Source organism: Periplaneta americana, chromosome 15, assembly GCF_040183065.1.
Source record: "Periplaneta americana isolate PAMFEO1 chromosome 15, P.americana_PAMFEO1_priV1, whole genome shotgun sequence".
Lineage (NCBI taxonomy): Eukaryota > Metazoa > Arthropoda > Insecta > Blattodea > Blattidae > Periplaneta > Periplaneta americana.
In genome coordinates this window covers 25,921,564-25,942,668 of record NC_091131.1, presented here as the reverse complement: position 1 = coordinate 25,942,668, position 21,105 = coordinate 25,921,564, and the positions used below count along the sequence as shown (strand labels likewise).

General features: G+C 36.0%; 1 protein-coding gene across 1 annotated transcript in view; it reads right to left on the bottom strand.

Annotated features, from left to right (window-relative positions):
• Positions 1-11,199: 11,199 nt before the first annotated feature.
• Positions 11,200-21,105, bottom strand: part of TwdlE (TweedleE) — a 77,106-nt gene continuing 67,200 nt past the window's right edge. Inside the window, exons 6-7 of the mRNA XM_069848685.1 lie at positions 19,485-20,003; positions 11,200-13,442 (exon numbers count right to left, since the gene is read on the bottom strand). Coding sequence (XP_069704786.1) covers positions 13,296-13,442; positions 19,485-20,003 — 666 coding nt within the window. The 3' untranslated portion in view covers positions 11,200-13,295. The remainder of the gene's footprint in view (positions 13,443-19,484; positions 20,004-21,105) is intronic.

Here is a 21,105-nt window from a genome sequence, read left to right as displayed (position 1 = left end):
TAGCAGAAAACATGTAAACTTGTGGACGAAATATCTTATGACAAAGGCCGATATTTAGCACTATCGCTTAAATATAAACTTTATATGGATATTTACGTGTTCATAATGCCTGTTTTAATCATGTGATCTTAGCTCAAACCATACAAACTTATGAACGAAGCCTCTTATTATGACTAAGGTCGATATTTAGCACTATCGATTAACTATAGAATTTATATGGATTTTTACGTGTTCTTAATGTCTGTTTCAATCACGTGATGTTAACAGAAATCTTATCTTATGGACGTAGTCTCTTGTTATGACAAAAAACAATATTTAGCACTATCGATTAACTATAGACATTATATATATATATATATATATATATATATATATATATATATAAATGTTCTTAATGCCTGTTTCAATCACGTGATGTTAGCAGAAACCATACATACTTATGAACGAAATATCGTGTTATGGCAAAGGCCGATATTTAGCACTATCGATTAACTATAGACTTTATATAGATTTTTACTTGTTCTTAATTGCTGTTTCAATCACGCGATGTTAACACAAACCATACAAACTTATGGACGAAGTCTCATGTTACGACAAAGGTCGATATTTAGCACTACCGAATAACTATAGAATTTATATACATTTTTAAGTGTTCTTAAAGCCTGTTTCAATCACGAGATATTAACACAAAACATACATACTGACGGACGAAGTCTCTTGTTATGACAAAGTTCGATATTTAGCAGTATCGATTAACTATTGACATTATATGGATTTTTACGTGTTCTTAATACATGTTTCAACCACATGATGTGAGCATAAACCATACAAACTTATGGACGAAGTTTCATGTTAAGACAAAGGTCGATATTTAGCACTACCGAATAACTATAGAATTTATATACATTTTTAAGTGTTCTTAAAGCCTGTTTCAATCACGAGATATTAACACAAAACATACAAACTGACGGACGAAGTCTCTTGTTATGACAAAGGTCGATATATAACACTATCGATTAACTATTGACATTATATGGATTTTTACGTGTTCTTAATACATGTTTCAACCACATGATGTGAGCACAAACCATACAAACTTATGGACGAAGTTTCATGTTAAGACAAAGGTCGATATTTAGCACTACCGAATAACTATAGAATTTATATACATTTTTAAGTGTTCTTAAAGCCTGTTTCAATCACGAGATATTAACACAAAACATACAAACTGACGGACGAAGTCTCTTGTTATGACAAAGTTCGATATTTAGCAGTATCGATTAACTCTACAGTATGATCTAGGATGCTAGTTCCAAAAGTACAGTGTAGTCTGGTGTTATTCATTCTTTCTAAATATAATTTACAATTATTTCTGTAATTGTTCATTTATCTACTGCTGTTGAGTAACTGTTAGCAAGTCTTATAGTGAAACGAGCTGTTCCTGGTTCAAATCCTGGTTGGGACTAATTTCCCTCAACTATTTGAAGCTGAATTGCTGGGTAACTTTTGGCGTTGGACCTCGGATTCATTTCTCATCATTAATTCACATATCATCGTTCATATCTTGGCCCGGGTTAAATTTACGGTGCAGAAATTGCCTGAGCTCTGATATGATTATGTTCCTACAAGGTCTGTTATTTTCTGTCTTTTAACGTGAGAGTCCTGAAGTATAGAACATTTTCCGGAGTGTATTTATAATTCCCTAGAAATTAATTGAAGACTTTAATTTCAAATGTTTTTTTTTAACATTGGCTTCTGCTTTCTGGTTACATGAGAATCGTTTACTGTTCGCCGGACAACAAATATCGTCTGAGTGACCTTCCACGCTTCTTAGACTCACTAGCTTCTTAAGACACGGACTCACCTGGCTACATATTCTGAATTTGTGAATCCCATCTTTAATATGGCGGACCGAACTATATAAAAAAAAACCAGTTACCCCCGCTTCTCTTTTCATAACCGACTTGATATATGATCTTGGCGTAGCTGCTCATGGACTAGAATACGTTCGCTATTACTTCGCGTGTTTGGCTGTGCACCATTATTCCTTCTAGTTTATGTTGCTGGCATATTTACAATGCGAATGTTTTCACTCCGTTAGTACAGCGATCTGAGCGCATATACATTCATTCAGACTGCGCAGCGAATTCACCCACTCCGAGGAAAGTCCACTGCATATCGTGTGTATCCTGCTCAGGACAGTTTTCATGGACAGTACGGTACTGTGAACCGCGCTTGAATCTGACGTTGGCGTTGCTATATTTTAGACGTAAAAGATCGTTCATTTTAGTTTTCTTTTTTTTATCTGAAGTGTAAACATAAGAAGTACTCGGTTCTTTTGTCTTGAGAATGGGATGATAGTGCTTTGTATTGAGTTGCATCTGAACGATGTAATCAATCACAAGGAGAGTTCGAGGTCGCACTTCAACTTAGAGATGAGTTATTTTGTCAGTGATATCAATATTTATTTATATAATGGTGGATCATTTATTAAGGTCTTGTGATTTTCTTTCTCTGACTGGATTCAGTGCACTGATGTATTTAAAACAATCTAGTGCTTTACTTTTCTGGAGACTTTTTAGTTCTCTCTTTACTTCGTAACGAAACTACACGTGGATTCAGGGTAAGAAGTTTGTTATGGCGTATGAAAAATTATAAAAAATTGCCTGAAATTACATTGCCATAGATTTGCTCCCAGTGATCGTAGGTTTTTTATATATATTTTATATTTTTTGTGTGCTGAATAAAGGAACTTTTGGCAGTTGAATTAACCTACAGTGGAAGAGAAGGCCTTATGGCCTCAACTCTGCCAGCGAAAATAAAACAATATTATTATTATTATTATTATTATTATTATTATTATTATTATTATTATTACAATGATGATCTACTACATTGTAGGCTAGAAATTAATTTTTAAAATATTATTACATTACTGTACATTGCTTTTTCCTTTTGTATTGTTCTTCTGGTAATGAAATTTCAAACACTTATTATCAGAGAACACTAATAAAGTAAAGCCACCGGCGTGACTCAGTCGGTTAAGGCGCTTGCCTGCCGGTCTGAAGTTGCGTTCGGGCGCGGGTTCGATTCCCGCTCGGGCTGATTACCTGGTTGGGTTTTTTCCGAGATTTTCCCAGCCGTAATGTGAGTACAAGGTAATCTATGGCGAATCCTCGGCCTCATCTCGCCAAATATCATCTCGCTATCACCAATCTCATTGACGCTAAATAACCTAGCAGTTGATACAGAGTCGTTAAATAACCAACTAAAATAAAATAAAAAAATAAAGCAAAACCATAGGCCTACAACATGGTTTTATTATTTCCATTGTTTTTGTATTGGAACTGAAATGAATATTGATGGTTCAAAAAAATTAACTTTTATCCGTTTATAAAAATGAACAAATCAGAAATGTTTTTAGATATTTTACAATAACTACAGCATTAAGACTATCACATGATATAGTAAAAGCCCGATATAGCGCTGTCCGATTTACAGCGAATTCGTTTTAACGCGGGGAAAGTATATCCCTAGTAAAAAACATAAAATATGCAATATATTTAGTCGAAATTAATCTTAAAAAATTAGTGTAAAAATAATACTGCATAGAGTGTTTCTGCGATATAACGTGCTGCATCAGCAGGTATATGCCCTTAGTGGACAATGACCTTTTCTTCGGGGTTGTAAAATTGCATTCCAAGGGATTTTGCAGGCATAACGGGGAACATTTTTAACTTAACAAGTCATGAATGCATTTTGAAATTGACAGCAGAGAGCCGGTTTCAGAGTGCGTAACCGATGAAAATGTCATATGTTATATGGAATGAAAATAGTGGTGAAAATGAAGAAAACGACGATGAAGATGGCGATGATGAAAATGTTGTAGAAGAGAAAGACAGTATTCCAAATGTTACTGAAGTGATGTCTCATTTAAATAATGTAATGTCTCGGTTGGAAAGGAAAAGCGAGCCAAACAGTATTAGTCTCCATCTTACAGAAATCTCGTATCATCTAAAAAGATTCAGTGAACCCCAAAAACGAAGGTGAAGCGAATTAAAAATCTAATAAAGTAACAAACATTTCTCTATATCATAACTGTGGACATTTACCAACATTGGACATTTAAAATGTAAGCCATATTTTAAATACATCTTGATTACACAACTTTTAACACTGTATCACTTCGGAATATGTGTGATAAGACTTTCTTGTGTTAAATTCTAACGTACCTTGTTTACATGTTTCGACCTATTTATGGGTCATCTTCAGAACTGGTCGTTGTTGGTCTTGGCGCCTCTTGTTTTGTTTCCTGTGAAGGTGTGTTCGTGTGGTGTAATATAGAGTCAAAGTGTGTGTGTGTTTTCTAAAATTGAGTTGTGTGTTGAGAATATCGTTGGGGTGTATTTTCGTGTATCTGTATATTTCATATTGTTCTAGTGTGTTTAGTTTCTGGCTTTTTGGTTGGATGTTTAGTATTTCCATATCTGTGTTGATGTCTCTGTGGGCGTGGTTAGCATTTGTGATGTGTTCTACATATGTGGAGGTGTTTTGTAATTTTGTTATGGCTGTGATGTGTTCTTTGTAACGTGTTTGAAATGATCTGCCCGTCTGTCCTATGTAGGACTTGTTGCAGATGTTACATTTGAGTTTGTATACGCCTGTGTGGTTGTATTTGTTTGTTTGTTTGTTTGTTTGTTTGTTTGTTTGTTTGTTTGTTTGTTTGTTTGTTTGTTTGTTTGTTTGTTTGTGTTATTTGTGTGTTGAGACGTTTTTGTAGAGTGTTATTTGTTCTGTATGCGATGTTGTAATTTAATTTCTTGAATGAGGTTGCAGTTTTGTGTGTTTTTGTTTTCGTATGTTAGTGTGATGTATTTTTTTGTGTTCTTGTGTTTGTGTTGTATTCTTATGTTTTTTGTGATTTTGTCTTACGTATTATGTTGTCTATTATGTTAGGGTTGTATCGGTTTTCTTGTGCTATGTATTTGATTGTGTTTAACTTTTCGTTGTAATCCTGTTGTTTCATTGGTATGTTGAGTAGTCTGGGTATCATTGTTCGGGATGCAGCTTGTTTGTGTTGGATGTGTTGTGTAAGTGTTGTTGTTTTGTGGGTTTTCTGTGTACTTTGAATGTGTGTTTGTTGTCTACTTTTGTTATTGTGATATCTAGAAAATTTATGGATTTGTTGTTTTCAATTTCTAATGTGTAGTGTACTGGACTTTTATTAATACGGACACTTATGACTATGGACTTTTACTAAAGTGTACCTTTTTTACGTGGACATTTTCCTGTGGACCTTTTCACTTAGTATCGTTGTTTCATATAAAGGTTACAGAACAGCCTTTTCTCTTTCAAATCCACATCAATTTTCTTCAGGATCCCCATCAGTTCATTGCAATCCACTCTGTCAAAAGTCTTTTCCAGTTCCACAAATACTAATGCATTTCTTTATTTTTCTGTGGGTGTCTTTCGCTGATAAGGGAGTTAACTAACCTAGCAAAATGAGTTTCATTTCAAAGAAACCGTTTCTCTTGTTCAGTCGGAATGTAATGAATGTCTTGCCGCTCCGAAGTCAAACATGTTGAACGTGATGAGAAATCCTCCCAAGGAAGAGTGTACAGCGTACAAATGAAGTGCCTGTTCTGATTACAGACAGCTGGGCGGGTGAACAATTAGCCGTAATTACTTTCCTTGTACAAATAAGTTGTGACCACGATACTCTCGGCATCGGGACAAAGTAAAGAAGAAACACGCTTACTTGAACATTTGATTTTACAGGTTCTAAAGTTTTCCGTGCTATTCGCCAAGGTGTAGGTTTTATTCTGGTAAACCCTCAGCAATTCGAACTCCATTAATCCGAAATTTCGATTAATGCGAACGTGGGAAGGAAAATTAACGCAAATTTTAGCCAACCTTACAAGAAGATTCTTTGAAACGTTAAAAACGCCTATGAATTTAAACTTACCAAGAAGTCCACAGAGCTATCGGCATAGCTCAGGCTGTAGCGCGTTTGCGTGCTGATCCGGAGTTGCGCTCGAGCGTGTGTTCGACTCCCGCATGGGCTGATTACCTAGTTGGTTTTTCCGAGGTTTTCCCTAATCCGTAAAGAGAATGTCGGGTAATCTGTGGCATAATTTCGCCAAATATCATTTCGTTATCATTTCATCGACGCTGAATAACCCAGTAATTGATACAGCGTTGTTAAATAACCGAATATAAAAAAATTCCATATGGAAATGTTTACAAACAGTTTCGAAGAAAAGACAAGTGCAAGACAAAGGGATAAACATCCAGTCCCGTGAAAAAAATAATCTCCTCTGACGCCTGGAATCGAATCGCGGACTGGCTGTTTGGAAAATCCACTCTTTATCCACTGGACCATAGTGGCGGACTACTAAAATGATTACACAACAAAAATAATATATCAGCTATATTTTAATTGTGGATTAAAAGGTATGTTCTATTAGATTTTGGCCACCACAAACCAAAGACAGTAGACTTTAAAAACACAAAAAATATAAAAAAATTAATTGAAATGAAAGGAGAAGAAACAATTAAAAGGTACGCGATCGTGCGCCCTTGCAAAGGAATTTAGGACCATGACGAAATATCTATGTGAGCTCCAAGCATGTTGATCACTTGTCTCGCTCCATTTTTCACCGTTCTGTTTGAAGGAAATTAAGAGAAATTTGAAGGTAAAATAAGTGTCGCGTCTCGCTAATATTTTTTTAGCATGTGAATATAATCTGAAAATACATAAATGCAAAATTAATTCACGTTATACCATGTCTTTCTTGTGAGAAAATGAAACCTTTTTTTATGCCTACTATAAAATTATCAGTGGGATGGTTGATGTCTATATATGTGTATGTATCCAATGCCTACCCACTTCACTTGCGTGATTCGGGTTCTGCATATTGCGGATAGATGGCAGGACTGTGACCCGTTTCCAAATTGCACACCACTTCGGCGAACCACGCTATGCATGATGTGTATCTGTGGTGAGTTATGTTGTGTCCGTGAGTGAGTGTATGTGTAAGTGTAGTGCAGGGAATGGGTGAGGATGATGAAGGGAGTAGGGGAAACCCAGTGCTGGCACGTAGCACCAAGGAGGCTCCCACGCTTAACGTCCCCATCCGATGGACGAATCGTTATCAGCAGTGACATTATGACATTACGCCTTCTCTTCATATGCACTGGGGAGAGATTTGGGATTTAAGTCAGGCATATTGGTACACAATTTAGTGATTAGAAGTTGTGCACCGCCATCTCTTCTCGTCCCGAGTTAGAAATTTGACATGAAAATTTCTGACCCCCCCGGGAATCGAACCCGGGCCGGCTAGTTTTGGGAGGCAGACACGTTACCACAGAGCTAACTTAGCTGACTAGTTGATGCCTTTGGTGTGAGGAATAAAACCAATTTTCATACTTACCATAAGGTCATCAGTGGGATGATTGATGTTGAAATATGACTCAGTTATATATATTCTTAAGTCGCAAGTTTATCTCAATATTAAGTTTACTTCTACAAGTTTATTTGTTCGTCACGTTGGCTTATATTGTGCTGTAATTTAGGTAGTAGATAGAGTATACGCGTCATGCCTTGGACTAACGACAGCGAAAGAGTGCTGGTTCTAGTCTTCATGGAGGAAGAAATTTTCTCATGAAATTTCGGTAAATATATAAGCCGGTGTCCACCAAGTATAGTGATGATTAGACTTCGTTGAATTGCCACACGCACCATGCAATCAGGTTGCCGATGTACGGTAGTATAGAGGAGGTGGGTGACCTCCCGGTCTCGTAGTATAAGCAGTTCATGTTAAGGGGAGAGGATAGTAATTTTTAAAACTTTTTTCCTATTTGGTGTCAAATATTAATTTTTTGTATGTAGAGAGCTCATGGCTATAGCAACTCAACCAAATATAAATATTTTGAAAAAATATTTGGGAGCCAGATTTGAAAAAAAAATGTACCCAATGCAGGATTTTACTAAACTCGATATATCTAAGCCATTTTTAAAGATACATTCAAACCGTTTGTTACAATTTATTTGTAAAAGCACGCTCTACAAACTGTCTGTAACAGAATTTTGATATTAGTTCCTAGATTTGTAAAATAAATAATTAAAATTTAATAACATTTTTTTATTTTCTTTCTTGCAAACAGAGAGACTTATTTTTAAAATGAAATCAATTACGGAAATTCCGTTACAGAGAAAAGTCTCCTAGTAGTCTAGAGAATGTGTATTCTAAATTTCATTCATATATCTTTAATAGTTAAAAAATTATATCGATTTTTGTCTGGCAATGTAGCAAAAAAAAAATAAAGTTCCAGAAACGGCAATGAAAGGGGGTGTGATTTAATAATCCAGAGCGCAGGAACTTTAAAAATGGCATCTCAACATCCAATAAGGGCACAGATACCCACAAAATGTTATACAATGTATTCCACACACATCACAGAGTATTTTAAAGAAAAATTTGGTTTTGAAAAAAAAAAATGAAGTTCCGGAAACAACAAACAAAGGGCGGTGTGATTTAAAAATCCAGAGCGCAGGAACTTTAAACCTGGCGTCTCAACAACCGATAAGGGCACAAATACCCAGAAAATATTATACAATGTATTCTACACATATCACAGAGTATTTTAAGGAAAAAAAGTTTTTTTTGAAAATTTACTCATTTTTCACCAAAAAATACCATCCTCTTCCCTTAAGAGATGTGAACGGTCCAAATATATAGAGCAACTTCAGCTAATGTATACCTATGTAAGCACTTGTTTTTTGCGTTACTGTGGTTGGAATAGTCAAAGCTTAACATTTGTTCAGTGCAGACAAGAATTCAATCAAACATGCTACAATGAGAGTGTTGCTGTTCCAAACAATTCCCCCTGGAATACCCTTACCCCGAAAGCCAGTCTTGACCCATTGGAAAACGTGGTTCGATGCTGTTAATTATTATGCAGAATATTGCGGCAAAATAATGGAGGTAATTGATGCACTGGATAGCACAGACAGTTCCGCTGTTGCAGCTGTAAAATCATTGCCTTCTGAACAATTGGAAGATATTCTGTTCATTGATTCTGATTATAAAATCGTGTCCAAAAGCATCACCCTGTTAGAATCGTCTAAACTACAACTCTCAGAAGCCCTTAATATAGTGGATAAAGTATCACAAACCGTTATCCAAAATAACAATTCACTAATTTCAGAAAAAGTGAAATGTAAGTTGAGAAGAATTATTCCTAAAAATTCTGCCTATTCACAACTTCGTATTATAAATTATGTACTATCAGGTCACGACAAGACGTCTGAAGTTGGTGTACTAAAAAGTAGTGACTTTCCGTTCTTCAAATATACAGCTATAACATCGTGTGATGTCGAATGTACATTTTTCCAATACAAAAATTGTTTAAGTGATAATCGGAGGAGGTTACTTTGCAGTCGCTCAAAATGTATGTAACTCTTCACTGCAATGCACATATTCAAGGATGATGTGATTATCTTACATTAAATTTTAAGAGTTAATTTATCTCACTATAAAATAATTGTGTATTTACATGTTTAGACATTTCCTACTTCAATGATCATTCATTATATTTCTTGAATGCAGGATACAGGTTTTATTGTAACCGCAGTATACTGCTCAGTGTTTACATTAGAGGCATACTCCATCCTTTGCACGCCCCCTTCTCATGGAGTCTATATCGCGTGCGTAGCAAACCTTGCGATTCTCGTGGCAATTCCACGAAGTCTAGTGATGATGGTCCACTTCTTGATTTGATTGATATTAGAGGGCTATATCCGGAATGGATTCTTACACTTACGCCGTTTAGACCCTGTATAAGGCACTCGTGAATCCAACGCTGACAGACGAGTCATCCTTTATAGACCCTCTAGGTCATACGGAGTACTGAAATGACAAACATACTCTGAAAATCGAGATAAGTCATTATGACATGCAAGACGAGATAAGACTGTTCCCGTACGACGGAATTTCTCGACGGCAGCTGACACTGTTGTGTTATTTGGTGCCCCAATGTTAAATTGCTCCTCGTACTGTTCTTTAACATGAAGCAAACTTGGCCCATTCTGACCTCCTACTCCGTATGACCGGAAATAGTGCTAGACTGTAAACACCTTCTCCTCTGTTGTGAAAACCACAAATTGCAGAAATCATCACAACACTGAATTCACAATATGTCAAACTATTATATGCAATAAATAAACACTTCGTTGCTAGGGAAACGTGGACAGTAGATGAACAATAATTTTTGTGCGAGATCGTGCGTATTTGCTTGGTTTCCGCACAAAACCAATCCGCGGAAAGTATAAAATTCCACATTCAGTATTCCCAACCTAACACACATAACAATTTCCCTCTTCTTACCGCTTAAGTGACATATTGATTTTACTGCTTTAGGCTTTTAACATATTATTTTTAGAGACGTTCAATATAGTAATAACTATAAATTGAAAACTTACCACTGCAATTTCACCTAAATTGCACTGTTAACTATTGTTTTTAAATATTTGCAAAAATTAAGTAAACTCTACAACTCCACTAAAGTTACTGTATTCGTGATGCAAGTAACATTAAGGAAGCCGTGAAAAAATCAACAAGATTCCAGACTCATCATAGACTGAGGGGGGAAAAAAGACAGACGTATATCACGGCCTGCTGGAGTATAGTAAACACAGAAAAAAAATTAAGGCAACAATGTTGAAGATAGATATTTTTGTTTTGCAAATTTGCCGTCATTGAACAGAAACCAAGATGGAGATTTCATTGCAACTAATTAGAAATTCCTCTTTCAGGTAGGGTATGTAATAAACGATCTTCGCACAAAATAATGTACGATACACGAGCGGCATGTTTTCTTTCAATTCTCGGAAATTAAAAAAGCTCAACTACGCTTCGCTTTTTCAAACTTTTCCTCGAACATGAAAACTTCAACATACCGCTCTTGTAACGTATATTACTATAGTGTCGTTTGTTTTGCCGCCTACCGTATATGCAAATGTATGAAATTCCTGGTCCTACCAATGAGGCATGAGGACGTGAGAACAGCAGTAGGCTGGACGCTCATGGCCCTTCATGGGGTATCGCACCACGGATTTAATTTTTGTAATAGAATATATGCCAGTATAATCTCTCGAAATTATTCATCACTCAGAGGTTAAATCATTTCACTATACTCGAGTTTGTATAAAAGTTCATATTTTTATTGTATTTTTAATTATTATTATTACAAAAAGTTACAAATTAACTATAATACAAGTGTAAAAATGGTCGTACAAAAATACCTCATGGAATCACAAGATCTCTTCTTTATGAACTAGAAGCCTCCATATCAAGAGATGAGATGAAATGTTACCCTCTTGGGAATAGTATAATATATTTACTTGCTCGAGAAGCTCGTATACCGCATAATCTCAACACGTTTGTAAAGTAAAACAGTTCATGACCTTCACCACTGGGTCTACGATGGCTAGCGATCATGACTTGACGACTTACGACGACATTTAACTGCAGTGAACTACGACAATAGTGCTGAAGAGAATAAACATTTTGTCTGAGGAAAGAACAGACGGTGCATACATCAGCAATACCTATGAAACTACCATGTAGTTACATACTGTACTTTGATGAAAAAAAAATCGTATTTTAGATATTAAAATATTCCGAACTTCCGGATAGAAATAAAACCCGTCGAGAGACGTTATGGCGTACTGGTGCAATCATTCTTCTAATCTGTCTCTCCTCACAGAACATTCTCCTATATCAAATACCTAACAGAATCCCATTCATTCGACTTGGCCCACGATATTCATGTTTAACTGGCACAGATATTCTTTGCAGAAAGCAAAGAATAGTAAAAAAAATCACGAAAAAACCAAGCACAATCATTCAATCGAAGTAGAGCTTAATATTACTCAAACAATTTTTAGACGTTTCATTTCTAAATAACATTTTGTCAGTTTTGTGAATTTGAAATAAAATAAATGAATATTAACCGAGTATTATTTCAGTTAAACGCTTTTATCAGTAATAACTAATTTTGATTATGTATAAAATTACAATTTACTATTGTGAAATCATTACTTTCAAGCTTATCGATTGATATGGCTGGGTTTGATTTTCCTATAATTTTTTTTATAATAGAAATAAACACGAACTGTTATTTCTGTTATAACTCAAATGAACTCAGATCGTTTGAATGGGAACAATAAAAATCTACAACTATTAGTGTACTGGACATTGAAATTTTGACTTTTTAAATCTTACACTGAAGAAACTAACGTTGATTTCACCGAGATACTCGTTTCATCGCTTCATGTAACGCTTCATTACGCTAATGACGTGGATTTCGTCGCCACCGAGGGCGAAATCCAGTCGAAGGGTCAGAAACGGAGACATGTTCCTGAGTGAATGCGAGGTCTACATATTTAGATCATGAATTAACTTCAAAAGAGAACTAGTAAAAATCGTGATAATCAAGCCTAGATAAGTACACTTTGTCGTAAATAATAAGAAAATATATGCGGATATGCAGCTGCATTCTTGCTCTGGATTGTAAAAATAAATTCTAGTAAGTTTTCCGAAGGCTGTGAAAAAATCTCCAAGAACGTGACATACTTAACCCGAGAAAGCTTCAGAGTCGCATTATCTTGAAATATTTTTCATTACATTATTGCGTATGAGTACACTGTTATTTTATTACGTCAGTTGGCACTAAATTTACATTCTTGGTTTTGCAAGCATTGGCAATCATGGTCACAAGACAAATGATAGTAGAAAAGATGTTTCTTTTTTTATCATTGTTGTTTCGTTCTCCTTTATGATAAAAGTGACAATGCTAAAAGTGTGGAACTAATTTGGTTGAATGTAATTCATAATTAGAAACCTGAGGCAAGATTCTATAAAATTTTGAATAACTGAATAAGGTAAGTTTTTAAAATACTATTTTACTCTGTGACCAACATAAGAAAGCCTTGATGCAATAGATCCTAAGATCGAATTACGTTTTTTTTTTTTTTTTTGAACTGCATATATTTTCTTCTACATAATCGAGAGTCTAGTTTGAAGGCCTAAAATCACGAATTTTTCACTCAGTATTGCTTTATCTCGGCCATCATCCGTAACAATGTCCACTACGACTAATACTTCGTTTATCCCGCAATAACAGTAACATCCAAAGACCGAACAATGTCATTAGCTGACGCCGTACAGAACAAAAGCTCGTCCGGGTGAACGAGCGGTTAACAGCCTGTAGTTGAATCTGCTGCGCAGGGTTTAATAGGGACCCCCGCCAGACGGCGCTCCGTACTGCCCTGAAGGTGCAGGCGCTGGTGCTCCGTAGCTGTCCCCAGGGGCTGAGGGGCCGGGGGCCGGCGCTCCATACCCGGAACTGGGCTGCGATGGTCCGTAGCCTTCCTGTTTCTGAAATGAAACGTAACTTTCTTTAATCCTAAATAAAAAAGAACTTTTGAAGTGCCGCGGGCCTTGAATGTGCAACGCTCTACATGCAACATTGCACCAGTTAACACGTGCAAGGAAATTGCCTCGAACTGTAGTCAATAATGACTTTTCCTGTAGTTCTAAGCACGTACATGTTTAATTAGAAACACTGAGTCGCGCACATTTAAGGGACAATTGGACTGAGTTTCGAAATGTTTACAATTATTATAATCCGATTTATTTATTTCAATTTTTAGCTCTTTGTTAGATGCATTAAGAACATGGGGTCTGCAAATTTTAAGCTCAACCGGAGTGCTAGTTTCGAAGTTAATTTTACTTTAATTAGTCTGCAAATTAGTGATGTAGGCTACTCAAAATGTCCCATGCGCATTACTTTCAAATACAGCAATTTCATATCTTTCATATGGATCCAGATTCACAGGCAATATTTTAACGTTGCGAAATTCATTATATCTAAGCTTGTTTAGGCACAATACATTTATGAAAATGAAGCATAGATTTATTCATATTTTTTATTTATATTTTTTAGCTCACAATAATTTTCAATATACTTAAATGTCTCAACGTTAGCTCTCGGATAATATGTGCATGGACTCGTACGAATATTTTGATTGAGTTTGGTGAAAACTGCATGTGCATGGAGATTTTGAACATAAAAAATTTAGTTTCGAGAAAAGGGTAAATTTTTGAAAAGAGATACAATAGTTACATATCGTTGATGTTCGTGAAAATGTCGTATGGTAAAATTACCCGTTTTTGAGGAAAAGGAAAAAACTGAATATTTTTGTTGGTTTCAGATAAATTACTTTGAAACTTTAAATGTTTTCATAAAAACACATCTTGTGATATTTCGCAATTATATCTGAGCACCAAAATAATGCATATCCAGAGGGGAAAAAATTGCTTGAATTTTTTGACATATGCCATTTTGCACGAACACCAACGATATGGAGCATGCCTATATAAAAATAGATCCTGAATCTCAAACGAAAAAAAAATAGAAGCACAAAACTGTTTACTACCACCTTCCTAAGTTCCCAATAAGTATTTTCGTACATAAAAAAAAACTAAAAATGATATGTTGGCTTTTTTTTTTAACTCAGTCCTAGTGTGTCTTAACAATACTCTGACTGTTGTAGACTCTGAATCTGATCTGAGGTACGTAAATTGGAAGTTATCTGGAATGTAGCACTTTTGATCTACGTCAGTGTTTCTCAACATTTTTGATGATGAGGTCCCCTTTTCCCCACTTTAGTGCGGCCCTCTGGCCTACGATGTAGGGTAGAACAGTGATTCTTAACCGGAGTGCCGCGACCCTTTGTGGGGCCGAAAAGCAGTAAAGTGTTGAAAAGGGTAAAATTTCCGTTTCCTAAATTTTTTAAGCTAGTGGCTTTTTGTTTATACAACAGCCTCTTATTATTGGTACTAATGGCTTCAACCTTCATTACTATCAATTTATTGTTTAGTTTTTTACTTTTCAAAAGTCTGTAGTTTTGTTAACTATACTTTTCAGAATATACAGTAAAAATTTCAACTTCTCAGCATGAAATTTGTTGCGAGACTTATAATACATATTTGAATGTGAGTAAATGCAGCAAATATAAGTGTGGAAAAATTACTTTAAAATGTCGATCTTCCGTCACGAAATCTGTTTCTAATTTGAAATAAAACTAAAGCGTAAATTTTGAGGACAATTATGTTGGCCAACATATAAGTGAAAGGTCAATAATTAGCCTATTTTTCCGCAAAAATCGAAAATGTGCTTTTTCTTAAAACAGACCAAATTTTCACCTATCTCCTCCTTGAATGTGGGGTCGCGAACAAAACATTATTGCAATTTTTTAATATAATGTAATTTGAAGTATTCACATGATTAACAATAATAATTTAAAATAAATTAGACCTACAAGTTACATCAGGCCTACATTTATTAACAATATCCGTATGAATCAGTTCTAATCAATTTAGTTCGCTATAATGTTTTCAAAATAAACCAAATTTCACAATATTATGTCCTATATTCTACACCTAAGGCCAGGGGACCGCACTAAAATAATGTGAAGAAAAGGGAGGGAATGGGCTCATCAACATTGGTGCAGATATTTTTTTTGAAACTAATGGTGGATACTTGAATTTTCGTCATTCATCCATATGAAGCCAGCTGTGTAGACCAGTTTTCCGACAGATTCGTTAACCAGGGCGTAGAACAGAGTAATTTCAAATTCTGTATCAATTTAAAAAGAAAACAAATTATATCATTATTTAATGTAAAATAGTCGTATGTTTAAATATTCATAGAATCGCTTTTAAAATTATTGTTATTGTTATTATTATTATTATTATTATTATTGTTATTATTATTTATTTTGTTCGCTATCCCCTAGAGGGCCGCAGCCCCCCACTTGAGAATCACTGGTCTATATAAGTGATATATATTTTGTTTAATTTTGTAAAAAAAAAAGTACAAAATTGTAAAAATTGTAGAACATTACTAAATTGTAAAACTATAAAAATTTGTAAAAATTGTAATTGTAATACTGTAAAATGTTGACATGTTCCACATCTTAAAGCTTCATTGCTCATGTAAGATCTATGGAATAAAATAAATGAATGAATGAATAAAAAATAAGATCCTGCCTATCTCATTTTTAGCTTTAGTAGCCTCTTGCCATCATCTACAGGAAGATTTTTAGAATTACTTTCAATCTCACAACATTGAATAGAAAGCATAAAATATTAATCATTTCAGATGTAAATACAATATTCTAAGGCATATTTATAGCATATAAGATATATTGGAGATGAAGAAATTGGCATTTTTATGAAGTCATTCCTATGATAAGAATTATAACTTTCTTTTATTGCGTCCGTTAAGCTTGGTTTATAGTGCTGCAACAGCAACTACTCATAATAGCTTGGTTTTATGGTTACCAGGAAGATTCAGGATCTTGATTGGTTGGATTTTTATAGTCACTTCGTAAACGTCTTACATGCATATAACTTTGTTTGTAGCTATAGTTGCACATAGAATTTATCTCCACACGAAAAGAATATCACATTTTTGTCATCTCAACATTAGAATGTTGTCCATTAGCGGCAATTATACAAGGAATAGATAAATGCTTCTGTTCTATACTAAATTACTGATAACATGTACAATATTTTAATACCGATCTATAGTATAGGCCTAATATTTTCGGAGTTCATTCCACGCATTTCAATACGTTAACTGTACGAATCTGATAATGGGACTTCTCTCCCATATCATATTTCAGTCCGAACGTGACTTAGGGTGTAATTTTGGGCAGGAGGTAGTATAAATAGAAAATATAATGTATCGATTAATAATTTCATTATGTCGTGATACGTATTTTCCCTAAATTTATTCAAGCCAGAAAGAATATTGATTCAGCTGTATTATTACATATCTTAGATAGGGCAGTTTTCACCAACGCCGATAAATATTTTATCCGGGTGTTTGGATCGAAAAACTGTGATATAACGCTTCTTTTGTGTTTTATGATATTATCTCAGTTTACATTTTATCCTTCGAAAATTGACCAATAAAATAGTAATTGTAATAAATGACACGTAGGCGATTAGAATACCTGAAAACATGAGGAAAATGATAGTGACGATGAATATTACCAAGAAAACTCCATTGGTGGATAAAAGAATGTGCTAATTATTTTGGTGACTACGATGACATACATTTCAACACGTAATGTCCATTGTTTCACTTCCATCTTCTTCAGATCCTCTCTCGTTTAACCGAGAGTATCACAGAGAAGTGATGAGCATAGGTAGGAAGTTCGTACCAAAACAGTAGATTTCAGTTGAGTACAGCGAGGAGTATACTGAAGATATCCCCGCGTCTCGCCCTGCTGCCGCTCGCTACAGATGACACACAGTATGTTCACATAAACAACGCACAGTGACATTCTGTGGAGCTGAGTAGAGTCGTGAATAGTTTTAAGAATATTGTTAATTTACATTAATATTTTAGGCTCTGGACAAAGTGAGCTATTCTGTTGTTATTGTATTATTTACGTAATGTTAATATTATGCATGATTCCGAAAATGTAAACTCATCTGTTATTAAATAATTATGCAAACAGGAGTGTGTAACACGTTTATTTTCTCCCGGATTGTTCTTCGTTAAATGTTGTCTCTTGCTCCTATGCATTCGGTTGAGATACAGTCCAAGTTCAACATCGGAATTATGATACGAACTTCTTAGCTGTCATTACAATAGAAATTAAAAATTTTCTTGAAAACAATTATGGGTTTAATATTATGTGCCACATATGAGATACACTATTAGATTCCCAAAGTAGTTGTTCACCTGGTGATAGTAAGATATACTGTATCATATTTCAGATTTGTACCAATAACGTCTTGTGACGTAGAACGAATATTTTCAGAGTACAAATATTGTTTTTTTTTCTCAATATGAAAGGAGTATTTCTTTTGAGAAAATGAAAATGTTCATTGTTATTTCTGCAGTGCTTGGGAAAAGTGACAGAAGTCAGTTTCCACAAACCTTTTTCGATAATTTATTGACACCTTATACTGGTTTATGTCGATTTGATTTTTTCTGTATGGATTATTGTAATGGGAGAAATACTTGTGTATTTTTTTTCCAAGCGAGCAGATGTTCCGTAAGTTGTCAATAAATTATCAAAAAAGATTTGTGGAAACTGACTTGTGTCACTTTGCCCGAGCACTGCAGATTTGTTATAATAAGGCTCTAATCATAATTGTGTACTTTTTATGTTATTTTTATATGTATGGATAAATTATTTTAGATTGGGAGTTATGAAGTTTATAATTAAAAATTATGTTTTATAAGTTGTTATACGTTTATTATTTTCTTGTTCTAAGGCCGAGAACGATTGGAGCACATGTTTGGTTACCACTCGGCTGTACATGTTTGTTGTTTTGATTCATTGACATTGAGAAATGCGCTATTACTTTTCATTTGGTAGAGATATAGTCCAAGCTCACACAACTTAACAGTTTTGGTATCAACTTCCTAGCTCTGGTGATAAGCAGGCTTCGAGACTTCGGACCCAATAGAGCAGTTCAGTGGGAAATCCGCATAACTGCGTACTGAGTATAGTGGTAAAGCGTACAGTGGGTGGGGGTACTGTAGAATGAATGCCAACAAATACGCAAAGGAAAACGGTCGGATTTGAAAGTTCTGACGAATAATTTGGTTTTCATACAAACTGTGTCTGAAACTATTACACGGTTAGAAAAGTCAGAGCAAGAGATGCCGGAAGCCCTCAAATTAATTTAGAAAATGATGCAGAGAATTAATGAGACATCAAGTACACCGGTTACTGAACGTGTAAAACAGAAGTGGAAATCAATTTTATGTAAAAATAACGGATATGGAACATTGTGTAACATAAACAGCAAATTAGTGGACATAGTCACCCGAGAATAAAGGACTGTCTCTTAGAGACTGCAATGATATTAGGTTTTTTCGTTTTGCTCCTATCACGTCATGCGACGTAGAGCGCAACTTTCTACAGTACAAACTTTGGCAGATAAACGAAAAAGATTTGCGTTTGAGACACTGAGAATGTATCTTGTAGTACATTGTATTTCGGTACTGTAACTGCACTTCCTAAAGACGACCAATAGGATAAATGCTACATGGTTATTTCCACCATTAACACTGTGTATATTTAAACAGGAATGCTTATAAAAGACAGGAGAATAAATGCTTTTCACATTCTTTTGACATCATTGTGTAATGTAGCCTATATTTACTTTCAGAATGTACATACGTGTGTTTCTCCATACTACCGTACTCTACTCTAAATAGCAACGTTGTTACTCAACACATCTCTATCTACCTGTAGCGAGTCAACAACCTATAGTGCATGTACAGTAAACTTATTGTATTGGGTCCAAAGTCTCGAAGCCTGGTGATAAGATTCACAATTTTCATGCCAAAATTGTTTAAAACCTCTTACCAAAGTCTTATCTTACCTGCGTCTTGTATCTGATGAAGTAGACCTCTGGTTTGGACGGCTTCGTAGGTGCTGGCGTGGGGATGGTGATCTCGGGCGCTTCCTCTGGCTTCTTGACCAAGACGTAGATCAGAGTCTTCTGTTCGTCGGGTGGCGGCAGAGCCGGGATGTCGGGCACGGTTGGAGGTGGTGGCGTAGGGGCCTTGATGAACACGATCTTGTAGTGTTTCTGTGGTGGTGGGGGCGGTGGCAGTGGCTTCTTGGGTTGGTAATAAGTCGGTTCCGGGGGCGGTACGTGTACGTATACGTGCTTGTGGATCACAGGAGCCTGTGCCGGGGCTCCATACTGAGGCGCCGGTGCGCCGTAGCCTCCGGATGGGGCTCCGCCCCCGCTTGGAGGTGCCGAATACGTGTCGATACCTCCGCCGCTTCCTCCGAATCCGGAACCTCCGAATCCGCCGCCAAATCCGCCACCGCCGCCGCCGCCGCCGATGTTACCAGGCCGGGCAGTGGCTATAGCCGCGAGTGAAGCGACTAACTGCGGGATAGAAAAAGACTCGTTGAGTTTTGATGTAATGCTTACCGGAGCTTCCGCCCGTATTTCCTACGACATGTTGCACTCTTAGGTTGCCAGTCAAAGCAGTCTATGTTCGCACGCCATGTTAAGTGTAATTAGTTGTAATATTCCTGTTAGAGCAGTGGTTCACAAAGTGGGCGTCGTGTAAAGAGTTGAAGGGAGTCGCGAATACATTTACAAAATAAAACAAAAGCAAACTATTTGTTAGCATCAGTTTATGTTACATTTAGAAACATAAACACGGTTGTTGTTTTTTTTTTAGTCTACTGTCCAAAGACAGGTTTCAACCTAATAAGTGACACCAATAAGGCATCACTTATGAAGCACTAAGCCAGAAAATGATGAGGTAGGGTGGCAATCGCATTCTCCATCCATTGCATACATCGCTGACTAGTTACATATTACACTAATCAGATTTCAGATGTATACAACAATCTCAGTCGGAGATAATAAACAGAATTGAATATAAAAATAAAAAAGGTATCCCCGTAAAATGCCATGGAGGCATTTGGGGGGCATGGAGGTAGAGCCTCATGCTTTCCATGACCTCGGCACTAGAATGAGGTGGTGTGGTCGGCACCACGCTCTGACCGCCTTTCACCCCCGGGAAAGACCCGGTACTCAGTGAGTGGCTGAGTGAACCTCGGGGCCGTTCTGAAAGTTTGGCAACGAGAAAAAATCCTGTCACCACCTGGGATCGAACCCCGGACCTTCCAGTCCGTAGCCAGCTGCTCTACCAGCTGAGCTACCCGGCCGCCCCGTACAAAAATAAATAAATAAATAAATAAATAAATAAATAAATAAATAAATAAATAAATAAATAAATAAATAAATAAATAAATAGTGATACACTGTTTTAGTAACTAATAAGGTTCGGATAAAGTAGCTGTATCAGGATAGGCATCCGTGCGTTTTGTTTACAAACATTAAATAGTTGTCACGTGTCCCCCAGCCGACAGTAGTGATGACGTATATTCAGTTCCTATCGGCTGTACATTGATGTTTTAGCTAGAGAGTGGGGAGTGCTCTTTCCAGCAGGTAGAGTTTTAGCTAGTGGAAGGGG